General features: G+C 53.6%; 1 protein-coding gene across 1 annotated transcript; it reads left to right on the top strand.

Annotated features, from left to right (window-relative positions):
* The first annotated feature begins 9,345 nt into the window (after positions 1-9,345).
* LOC139071441 (spectrin alpha chain, non-erythrocytic 1-like) lies at positions 9,346-10,979 on the top strand. Its single transcript, XM_070553915.1, has 6 exons — positions 9,346-9,565; positions 9,989-10,081; positions 10,192-10,296; positions 10,372-10,404; positions 10,489-10,524; positions 10,733-10,979. Exons 2-6 carry the CDS (start codon positions 10,016-10,018, stop codon positions 10,808-10,810), a joined length of 318 nt encoding a protein of 105 aa, XP_070410016.1. The 5' UTR covers positions 9,346-9,565; positions 9,989-10,015; the 3' UTR covers positions 10,811-10,979.
* Positions 10,980-11,618: the final 639 nt, after the last annotated feature.

The following is an 11,618-nucleotide window of genomic DNA, read 5'->3' as shown; positions in this document are numbered from 1 at the left end:
CCCAGTGGTGACATGTGGCAAGACACTCCTCGGGGCGCGTCTTGCTTGGGCCTCTCTCCTGCAGGCCCTCTGTCAGACCCAGTGTTGACATATGACAAGACGCTCCTCGGGGCGCGTCTTGCTTGGGCCTCTCTCCTGGAGGCGCTCAGTCAGAACCAGAGGTGACATGTGGCAAGACGCTCCTCGGGGCGCGTCTTGCTTGGGCCTCTCTCCCGGAAGCCCTCTGTCAGACCCAGTGTTGACATGTGGCAAGACGCTCCTCCGGGCGCATCTTGCTTGGGCCTCTCTCCTGGAGGCCCTCAGTCAGACCCATTGTTGACATTTGGCAAGACGCTCCTCGGGGCGCGTCTTGCTTGGGCCTCTCTCTTGGAGGCGCTCAGTCAGACCGAGTGCTGACATAAGGCAAGACGCTCCTCGGGGCGCGTCTTGCTGGGGCCTCTCTCCTGGAGGCGCTCAGTCAGACCCAGTGCTGACATGTGGCAAGACGCTCCTCGGGGCGCGTCTTGCTTGGGCCTCTCTCCTGGAGGCGCTCAGTCAGACCCAGTGTTGACATGTGGCAAGACGCTCCTCGGGGCGCGTCTTGCTTGGGCCTCTCTCCTGGAGGCGCTCAGTCAGACCCAGTGTTGACACGTGGCAAGACGCTCCTCGGGGCGCGTCTTGCTTGGGCCTCTCTCCTGGAGGCGCTCAGTCAGACCCAGTGTTGGCATGTGGCAAGACACTCCTCGGGGCGCGTCTTGGTTGGGCCTCTCTCCTGGAGGCGCTCATTCAGACCCAGTGGTGACATGTGGCAAGACGCTCCTCGGGGCGCGTCTTGCTTGGGCTTCTCTCCTGGAGGCCCTCAGTCAGACCCATTGTTGACATGTGGCAAGACGTTCCTCGGGGCGCTTCTTGCTTGGGCCTCTCTCCTGGAGGAGCTCAGTCAGACCGAGTGCTGACATGTGGCAAGACGCTCCTCAGGGCGCGTCTTGCTGGGGCCTCTCTCCTGGAGGCGCTCAGTCAGACCCAGTGTTGACATGTGTCAAGACGCTCCTCGGGCGTTTCTTGCTTGCGCCTCTCTCCTGGAGGCGCTCAGTCAGACCCAGAGGTGACATTTGGCAAGACGCTCCTCGGGCCTCTCTCCTGGAGGCGCTCAGTCAGACCCAGTGTTGACATGTGGCAAGACGCTCCTCGGGGCGCGTCTTGCTTGGGCCTCTCTCCTGGAGGCGCTCAGTCAGACCGAGTGCTGACATAAGGCAAGGCGCTCCTCGGGGCGCGTCTTGCTTGGACCTCTCTCCTGGAGGCGCTCAGTCAGACCGAGTAGTGACATGTGGCAAGACGCTCCTCGGGGCGCGTCTTGCTTGGGCTTCTCTCCTGGAGGCCCTCAGTCAGACCCATTGTTGACATGTGGCAAGACGTTCCTCGGGGCGCTTCTTGCTTGGGCCTCTCTCCTGGAGGAGCTCAGTCAGACCGAGTGCTGACATGTGGCAAGACGCTCCTCAGGGCGCGTCTTGCTGGGGTCTCTCTCCTGGAGGTGCCCAATCAGACCCAGTGGTGACACGTGGCAAGACGCTCCTCTGGGCGCGTCTTGCTTGGGCCTCTCTCCTGGAGGAGCTCAGTCAGACCCAGTGGTGACACGTGGCAAGACGCTCCTCGGGGCGCATCTTGCTTGGGCCTCTCTCCTGGAGGCGCTAAGTCAGACCCAGTGTTGACACGTGGCAAGACGCTCCTCGGGGCGCGTCTTGCTTGGGCCTCTCTCCTGGAGGCGCTCAGTCAGACACAGTGTTTACATGTGGCAAGACACTCCTCGGGGCGCGTCTTGCTTGGGCTTCTCTCATGGAGGCCCTCAGTAAGACCCATTGTTGACATGTGGAAAGAAGCTCCTCGGGGCGCGTCTTGCTTTGGCTTCTCTCCTGGAGGCCCTCAGTCAGACCCATTGTTGACATGTGGCAAGACGCTCCTCGGGGCGCGTATTGCTTGGGCCTCTCTCCTGGATGCCCTCTGTCAGACCCACTGTTGACATGTGGCAAGACTCTCCTCGGGGCGCGTCTTGCTTGGACCTCTCTCCTGGAGGCGCTCAGTCAGACCGAGTAGTGACATGTGGCAAGACGCTCCTCGGGGCGCGTCTTGCTTGGGCTTCTCTCCTGGAGGCCCTCATTCAGACCCATTGTTGACATGTGGCAAGACGCTCCTCGGGGCGCTTCTTGCTTGGGCCTCTCTCATGGAGACACTCAGTCAGACCCAGTGTTGACATGTGGCAAGATGCTCGTCGGGGCACGTCTTGCTTGGGCCTCTCTCCTGGAGGCGCTCAGTCAGACCCAGAGGAGACATGTGTCAAGACGCTCCTCCGGGCGCGTCTTGCTTGGGCCTCTCTCCTGGAGGCGCTCAGTCAGACCCAGTGTTCACATGTGGCAAGACGCTCCTCGGGGCGCGTCTTTCTTGGGCCTCTCTCCTGGAGGAGCTCAGTCAGACCCAGTGTTGACACGTGGCAAGACGCTCCTCGGGGCGAGTCTTGCTTGGGCCTCTCTCCTGGAGGCACTCAGTCAGACCCAGTGTTAGCATGTGGCAAGACACTCCTCGGGGCGCGTCTTGGTTGGGCCTCTCTCCTGGAGGCGCTCATTCAGACCCAGTGGTGACATGTGGCAAGACGCTCCTCGGGGCGCGTATTGCTTGGACCTCTCTCCTGAATGCCCTCTGTCAGACAGAGTGTTGACATGTGGCAAGACTCTCCTTGGGGCGCGTCTTGCTGGGGCCTCTCTCCTGGAGGCGCTCAGTAAGACCCAGTGCTGACATGTGGCAAGACGCTCCTCGGGGCGCTTCTTGCTTGGGCCTCTCTCCTGGAGGCGCTCAGTCAGACTGAGCAGTGACATGTGGCCTGACGCTCCTCGGGAAGCGTCTTGCTTGGGCCTCTCTCCTGGAGGCGCTCAGTCAGACCCAGTGGTGACATGTGGCAAGACACTCCTCGGGGCGCGTCTTACTTGGGCCTCTCTCCTGCAGGCCCTCTGTCAGACCCAGTGTTGACATATGACAAGACGCTCCTCGGGGCGCGTCTTGCTTGGGCCTCTCTCCTGGAGGCGCTCAGTCAGAACCAGAGGTGACATGTGGCAAGACGCTCCTCGGGGCGCGTCTTGCTTGGGCCTCTCTCCCGGAAGCCCTCTGTCAGACCCAGTGTTGACATGTGGCAAGACGCTCCTCCGGGCGCATCTTGCTTGGGCCTCTCTCCTGGAGGCCCTCAGTCAGACCCATTGTTGACATTTGGCAAGATGCTCCTCGGGGCGCGTCTTGCTTGGGCCTCTCTCTTGGAGGCGCTCAGTCAGACCGAGTGCTGACATAAGGCAAGACGCTCCTCGGGGCGCGTCTTGCTGGGGCCTCTCTCCTGGAGGCGCTCAGTCAGACCCAGTGCTGACATGTGGCAAGACGCTCCTCGGGGCGCGTCTTGCTTGGGCCTCTCTCCTGGAGGCGCTCAGTCAGACCCAGTGTTGACATGTGGCAAGACGCTCCTCGGGGCGCGTCTTGCTTGGGCCTCTCTCCTGGAGGCGCTCAGTCAGACCCAGTGTTGACACGTGGCAAGACGCTCCTCGGGGCGCGTCTTGCTTGGGCCTCTCTCCTGGAGGCGCTCAGTCAGACCCAGTGTTGGCATGTGGCAAGACACTCCTCGGGGCGCGTCTTGGTTGGGCCTCTCTCCTGGAGGCGCTCATTCAGACCCAGTGGTGACATGTGGCAAGACGCTCCTCGGGGCGCGTATTGCTTCGGCCTCTCTCCTGAATGCCCTCTGTCAGACCGAGTGTTGACATGTGGCAAGACTCTCCTCGGGGTGCGTCTTGCTTGGGCTTCTCTCAAGGAGGCCCTCCGTCCGACCCAGTGTTGACATGTGTCAAGACGCTCCTCGGGGCGTGTCTTGCTTGGGCCTCTCTCCTGGAGGAGCTCAGTCAGACCCAGTGGTGACACGTGGCAAGACGCTCCTCGGGGCGCATCTTGCTTGGGCCTCTCTCCTGGAGGCGCTAAGTCAGACCCAGTGTTGACACGTGGCAAGACGCTCCTCGGGGCGCGTCTTGCTTGGGCCTCTCTCCTGGAGGCGCTCAGTCAGACACAGTGTTGACATGTGGCAAGACACTCCTCGGGGCGCGTCTTGCTTGGGCTTCTCTCATGGAGGCCCTCAGTAAGACCCATTGTTGACATGTGGAAAGAAGCTCCTCGGGGCGCGTCTTGCTTGGGCTTCTCTCATGGAGGCCCTCAATAAGACCCATTGTTGACATGTGGAAAGAAGCTCCTCGGTGCGCGTCTTGCTTTTGCTTCTTTCCTGGAGGCCCTCAGTCAGACCCACTGTTGACATTTGGCAAGACGCTCCTCGGGGCGCGTATTGCCTGGGCCTCTCTCCTGGATGCCCTCTGTCAGACCCAGTGTTGACATGTGGCAAGACTCTCCTCGGGGCGCGTCTTGCTTGGACCTCTCTCCTGGAGGCGCTCAGTCAGACCGAGTGGTGACATGTGGCAAGACGCTCCTCGGGGCGCGTCTTGCTTGGGCTTCTCTCCTGGAGGCCCTCAGTCAGACCCATTGTTGACATGTGGCAAGACGCTCCTCGGGGCGCTTCTTGCTTGGGCCTCTCTCCTGGAGGCGCTCAGTCAGACCGAGTGCTGACATGTGGCAAGACGCTCCTCAGGGCGCGTCTTGCTGGGGCCTCTCTCCTGGAGGCGCTCAGTCAGACCCAGTGTTGACATGTGTCAAGACGCTCCTCGGGCGTTTCTTGCTTGTGCCTCTCTCCTGGAGGCGCTCAGTCAGACCCAGAGGTGACATGTGGCAAGACGCTCCTCGGGCCTCTCTCCTGGAGGCGCTCAGTCAGACCCAGTGTTGACATGTGGCAAGACGCTCCTCGGGGCGCGTCTTGCTTGGGCCTCTCTCCTGGAGGCACTCAGTCAGACCGAGTGCTGACATAAGGCAAGACGCTCCTCGGGGCGCGTCTTGCTGGGGCCTCTCTCCTGGAGGCCCTCAGTCAGACCCATTGTTGACATGTGGCAAGACGCTCCTCGGGGCGCGTCTTGCTTGGGCCTCTCTCCTGGAGGCGCTCAGTCAGACCGAGTGCTGACATAAGGCAAGACGCTCCTTGGGGCGCGTCTTGCTGGGGCCTCTCTCCTGGAGGCGCTCAGTCAGACCCAGTGCTGACATGTGGCAAGACGCTCCTCGGGGCGCGTATTGCTTGGGCCTCTCTCCTGGAGGCGCTCAGTCAGACCCAGTGTTGACATGTGGCAAGACGCTCCTCGGGGCGGGTCTTGCTTGGGCCTCTCTCCTGGAGGCACTCAGTCAGACCCAGTGTTTACACGTGGCAAGACGCTCCTCGGGGCGCGTCTTGCTTGGGCCTCTCTCCTGGAGGCGCTCAGTCAGACCCAGTGTTTGCATGTGGCAAGACACTCCTCGGGGCGCGTCTTGGTTGGGCCTCTCTCCTGGAGGCGCTCATTCAGACCCAGTGGTGACACTTGGCAAGACGCTCCTCGGGGCGCGTCTTGCTTGGGCCTCTCTCCTGGAGGCGCTCAGTCAGACCGAGTAGTGACATGTGGCAAGACGCTCCTCGGGGCGCGTCTTGCTTGGGCTTCTCTCCTGGAGGCCCTCAGTCAGACCCATTGTTGACATGTGGCAAGACGCTCCTCGGGGCGCTTCTTGCTGGGGCCTCTCTCCTGGAGGCGCTCAGTCAGACCCAGTGTTGACATGTGTCAAGACGCTCCTCGGGCGTTTCTTGCTTGCGCCTCTCTCCTGGAGGCGCTCAGTCAGACCCAGAGGTGACATGTGGCAAGACGCTCCTCGGGCCTCTCTCGTGGAGGCGCTCAGTCAGACCCAGTGTTGACATGTGGCAAGACGCTCCTCGGGGCGCGTCTTGCTTGGGCCTCTCTCCTGGAGGCGCTCAGTCAGACCGAGTGCTGACATAAGGCAAGACGCTCCTCGGGGCGCGTCTTGCTGGGGCCTCTCTCCTGAAAGCCCTCAGTCAGACCCATTGTTGACATGTGGCAAGACGCTCCTCGGGGCGTGTCTTGCTTGGGCCTCTCTCCTGGAGGCGCTCAGTCAGACCGAGTGCTGACATAAGGCAAGACGCTCCTCGGGGCGCATCTTGCTGGGGCCTCTCTCCTGGAGGCGCTCAGTCAGAACCAGTGCTGACATGTGGCAAGACGCTCCTCGGGGCGCGTCTTGCTTGGGCCTCTCTCCTGGAGGCGCTCAGTCAGACCCAGTGTTGACATGTGGCAAGACGCTCCTCGGGGCGAGTCTTGCTTGGGCCTCTCTCCTGGAGGCACTCAGTCAGACCCAGTGTTCACACCAAGCCCCCACAATGCCGCTCAGAAAATGGTCCCATCCCGGAAGTAAGAAAAATTGCAGTTCCACCCTCATCCGCTGGGGGCTGGTGCCAGAAGCGAGCAAATCCTCATTGACTCCCATGTTAAAAATGCCGATTTCACAGCAGAAATAAACATGTTTACAGCCTGGTGCCAAAACATGTTTTTTTGTCTAAATTATCTAGTTTATACTCATGACAACTCTGAGGGGGGTGAATTTTTTTCTCACTCTTCTGTTTAAGTGTATTGAAAGCCTAAAATTCTGTATAATTAATGAGCATCCGACACACGTGACCGCCGCCTCAGACCCACGTGACCACAGAGCTAGCTCCGTGGAAAGGCCTCAGTACAGCCTCGGTCTGGCTTGGAAACTGCTCTGGCATTTTGAGTCTCTGTGTTTGTGTATTCTTCTTTGGATATTATTGGTGCAATTGTTGGACAAAATGACTTGCAGTGGTATTAATTGCACTAATAGAGCGTCCAAGGAGTCTCCACTTCATTTTTTTCGGTAAGTTAAAATCTATATTCGTATTTTATGTCACTGCCACCTTTAAACTAGCTGAGTTTACCGAAGTAGCTAGCTAACTATCAGTTTAACATGTAGCATGTACTGTTTAACCATGAAATTTAAATGTAAAATACGGTAAAATAATTAATAGGGCATATTTAGATGGGTAATAGGGTAAAACCCAGTGCATTTAAGATAAAAATGGGTTGAAATATGACGGAGCGCTAAGAGGGAGACTTCTGTGTCCATTCTTCCATCCGGTAATCCCCAGCGGTCAGGCCGGGCAGTCTGACCGATCCGGTGCCTACTTGCTGCGCCTAGCTGCTGCGCGGTCTGACCGCTCGTGGAGTTTTTCATGTCTGACTTTAACCGCATCTAATACTGTATTACGGCGTGAGCGCAACAGCGACAACTTAATATCGATGTGTAAGCAGCCTGAGTGGTAGGGTGTTTTCATCTGAACCCTTAAAACCTCCATCAGGCTATGCTGCACTATTGACGTGTTAGCGCGCGGCGCTAACAACTTAGCAACGTGACATGTCTCTGAGAAAGCGTAAAACACGGACGCTTCTTCTGAAGCGGAAAATAACACCTCTTCTTAAGCAGAGCAGGATGTCGCCTCGGCTCGTTCACGGCCGAGCCGGACTGAGCTCGATAACATTGACCAAGCACAGCCACTGGGCCGTTGTAGCTGCCACCAGGCCTGCTGAAGGAACTCCAGCGGGTTTCATCAGACTCGTAAAGTTTCTTGTTTTTGCTGGGGATTTCTGTATTTTACCGCTCCCTCCTGCAGTCTTCCCCTATTAAAATTTAAAATGTGTAACTTTATGTATTGTGATGAATGACTAATATTCATGTAAAACTAAAACGTTAGGCATTTAGGGGGAAAAAACAAAATAATAAACATTATACAGATGTCAAATAAATCAAACTGTAATTAAACTATATATTTTCAAAGTCATATAGACAGCATGATGGTTTGTGTGATCCGCGCGGTTTCACTTACACCCCTTTAATGATCAGGCTGTTTTTTTATTATTTTTATCAGCTGATAGCAGTTAAAATTATGGTAAAAAATACTTTTATCTGTTTTTGATAACTTAATGCCCAGGAAGAGCATCTTCCTGGGCATTAAATATAACCCAAATGTTTTATTATGAGCAGATCTGATGAAGGTTTAGACAAGCAGTCTGCAAAGTAAAACTTGTTTAGAGTCCAAACTCTTACTAAAGCTTTTAAAAAGAAAAAATGGTTGAATTTTGAGAAATATCAACAACAGGGGAGCGAGACATCTGAAAAATGTATATTTTCTCTGAATTCATAGAATAATGTGAAGATTCTGGGAAAAGTTGGGATTCTGAGATTAAAACGTAAATCTTTCTAATCATAATTCTGGCAGTTTTTGTGTCCTTCTGCTGTGGAAAGTCGTGCAACATGAAGATACTGAGAAGATGCTTACAACCTGTATTTGTATTCCATCCATAAATAAAATCATGAGCTATTTTTTTAATCCAAATTTGATACAAAGGGCCATCGTTGGTTCCAGACCCGTTCTAGAACATTCCTCTAATCTTAAAGTCATCATCAGTTTCTTCCTTTTAACAAATATTTATTTGTTCAAATATTTAATATTTATAACTGGAATATTTGTTCCTCCCTTTCCCACTGCAGTTAGTCCTGTCCTGCAACCCTGTTTTTGCAGCTTAGTGAAGCCAACCATCACTAACCTGGGGGTGGTTTTGGACCCAGAGATGCGGATGGACTCCCACATTAGCCAGGTGGTTAGATCCTGCTTTTCCCGGCTTCGCCAGCTACCAAAGATGAAGTCCATCCTGAAAGACGTGTCATATTTTCTCCCCAAGCTGGACCTGACCGTCATGTATCGGTCCAAAATAGTGTGATGATATTGTGTTTTTTGTACATAACAGACTTTTTAACAGACAAATTTGTCGCATTCTCCTACACCTCTTCACGGGCTCGCCACAGTAAATATTCTATTTGGCAAGAGATAAACTTTATTGTATTTATCCTAGTGAATCTATAATTAAACGGGTAAACTAGCAGTAGCACATCCAACATCAAAGAAAGTAAAATGTTATTATCAGGAGAGGGAGAATGTTTAAGTGGTTAGCAGCAGTGTGCTAGCCGATGGCCCCCTCCATGAGGCCACCACAGCTCAGCAGAACATCGTTGTAGCTTCTTCTGGGGAGAAAAACACTTGGAGAAAAAATAAAGTTAACAGCTGAAATAGCAGGAAATAATACAGTTAAAGAGCAGATTGTAGAAGAAAGAAACCCCTGGGTTAAACTGGTCTGTCTACTGCATAATGCTGAACTCTAACATGTGTCCTCAGGGAAGGACCTGATTGGTGTCCAGAACCTGTTGAAGAAGCACCAGGCTCTGCAGGCTGAGATCACAGGTCATGAACCTCGCATCAAGGCTGTCACCCAGAAAGGAGAGACCATGGTGGAGGAAGGTAGAGCAGGTCTGGTCCTGACATGTTTCTGAGGTGTCTGCAGGTTCTGGCTCACTTTTTTTGGGTCCAGGTCACTTCGCTGGTGAGGAGGTGAAGACTAAGCTGTCAGAGCTTCATGGACGTTGGGACACGCTAAAGGCCAAGGCGTCCCAGAGGAGGCAGGACCTGGAGGACTCTCTGCAGGCCCAGCAGTACTTTGCGGATGCTAATGAGGCCGAGTCCTGGATGAGGGAGAAGGAGCCCATCGTTGGAAGTCCAGACTAAGGGAAAGACGAGGACTTGGCCGAGGTATGGAAGTCCCTTCCTGAGAAACTCCAATCGCTTTTCTTTGCTCTCTTTCCAGTCCTTCATAATTAGTGTTTCTGTATTTGTCATTTCCTTCGGTTGTCTACCAGACATCGTTGCTCGTTTGAGCGTCTCATGGGTTAGGGGTAGAAGTGCTGGCCTCGCACAGGAAGTGATGACAAACGTGTTCCCGTCGCTCTTATTTCAAACGGTTTACAAGCTGTGATGTGTGTTCCCGCTGCAGAGCAGCCATGACACGTGGCAGCCGGCAGAAGGCTCACGCTTTTCCACTAAACACCCGCAGAGCTGCGTCTGCGGTGAACTGAGCAGGGTTTGTTTTACAGTGGCGGATCCGATTGGACCATCGCTGCGAGAAAGCTCCACTTGTGTCAGACGAGCTGAAGGTTCTGATGTTCTGCTCCACAGGCTCTCCTGAAGAAGCACGAGGCCCTGATGTCGGACCTGTCGGCTTATGGCAGCAGCATCCAGGCCCTGAAGGAGCAGGCCCAGTCCTGCAGGGTGAGTTCAGAGCCCTCGGCCCGTCAGAACATTCTTATCCACCACGTTCTAACACCAGACCTGTTAACCCGACAGCAACAAGATCATCAGCAGGTGCTTTTGTCCTGCAGGACCTGAAGGCCAACGAGTCCCGCCTGAGGGACATCAACAAGGTGGCATCTGAACTGGAGTCAGAAGGTCTGATGGCTGAGGAGGCTCCTATGGTTCAGGCTCAGGTGAGCCTCACCTGTCTGCAGCAGCTGGTCCCTCTCACTTCCTGGTTTGTTAACTCTGCTCGTCTCTGTTTGTAGCAACAAGAACATCTGGGTTCTGCTCCTGGAAAGGTGCATGTTGTCCTCCGCCTCAACCAGAACCAGACGTGGTGTTTATGTTACCACTCATTTGTTTGTTTGTTTGTTTGTTTACAGGACGAAGCCGACTCTAACACGGCGTCACCCTGGAAGGTGAGTTCATTCAGCTGATCAGAGGTCACCTCTGATGGCAGCAGTCACGGCCGACCGTGCTGACATCACACAGGAATTCAGGTGACCCGGCAGGCACCAGGTGCTGGTGAAAGTGGGGACATGTCAGCTGGTTGCCATGGCTACAGTTATCTTTATGCATCTGTATGACTGCTGACTGGTGTGTGTTTCCTGTGACCTTTGACCTCAGACCGTACGGTTGGGCGTTCAGACGACGGCTAACTTTAATTCCATCAAGGTAAGAGGAAGCTCTTCCCTTCCTGTCTGAGCGATCCGTCTCCAGGTTTCCTCGTCCGGCGTCCAGCCCGCTGGCGTCCACCTTCATCTCACCTTCATCTCATCTCACTTCATTTATAGTGCAATACTTTCACATTATCATTTTCCCACACTTCTGTATACCTGTATTTTGTTGTTTTTCAATAAAGAATGACAAATTATTTAAGTTTGGTTTTTGTTGCACACAAATATATATCTGTAAAAAATATCTTCAAAGCTAATGTTTACATAACAAGTATGATTGGGTTTTGCAATACGGCACTCAAGTTTATTTTAGTAAGATTTTCAAACCAAGTAAAGTTAGTAAAGAACACATTTCTATTGTCTGCTAAGAAACTGTTGGGATTTAAAATGGGCCTGTTGTACAAATAACTTGTAAATGATTATTCCTCACTTTTGTCTTAACCAAAGAAATTCCAGTAATTGAGCAAAAACATTTATTTTTAACACTACATTTTATAAAACAGGGCACAGTGTCGGCACATGTATGTATGTATGTCGATGGTCCGCCCCAACCGAACCAGGAGACACAGACGTCAGGGAGGCCAAGGTTGTCTCTGCAGCTCTCTGGGCACCACGCCTCACTCAGCTGTCTCCAATGATCCAAATGGCTATGGAGGAAAAAAAATTTAATAAAAGAATGAAACTTAAAAACTCCCAAACCTCATGTCATATTTACTAATCAGCAATGGCTGATTTATTGTTTGGATCACAGTGAGTTACACTAATTCTAATATATTTTTATTTCTATTATACATACATACTTTTTAACTGTTATTTTCACATGACTGTTATCAGGC

This window comes from Nothobranchius furzeri, chromosome 1 (assembly GCF_043380555.1).
Source record: "Nothobranchius furzeri strain GRZ-AD chromosome 1, NfurGRZ-RIMD1, whole genome shotgun sequence".
In the NCBI taxonomy this organism is placed as follows: domain Eukaryota; kingdom Metazoa; phylum Chordata; class Actinopteri; order Cyprinodontiformes; family Nothobranchiidae; genus Nothobranchius; species Nothobranchius furzeri.
Note: the sequence above shows the minus strand (reverse complement) of the source record. Positions and strands in the feature narration are given on the sequence as shown.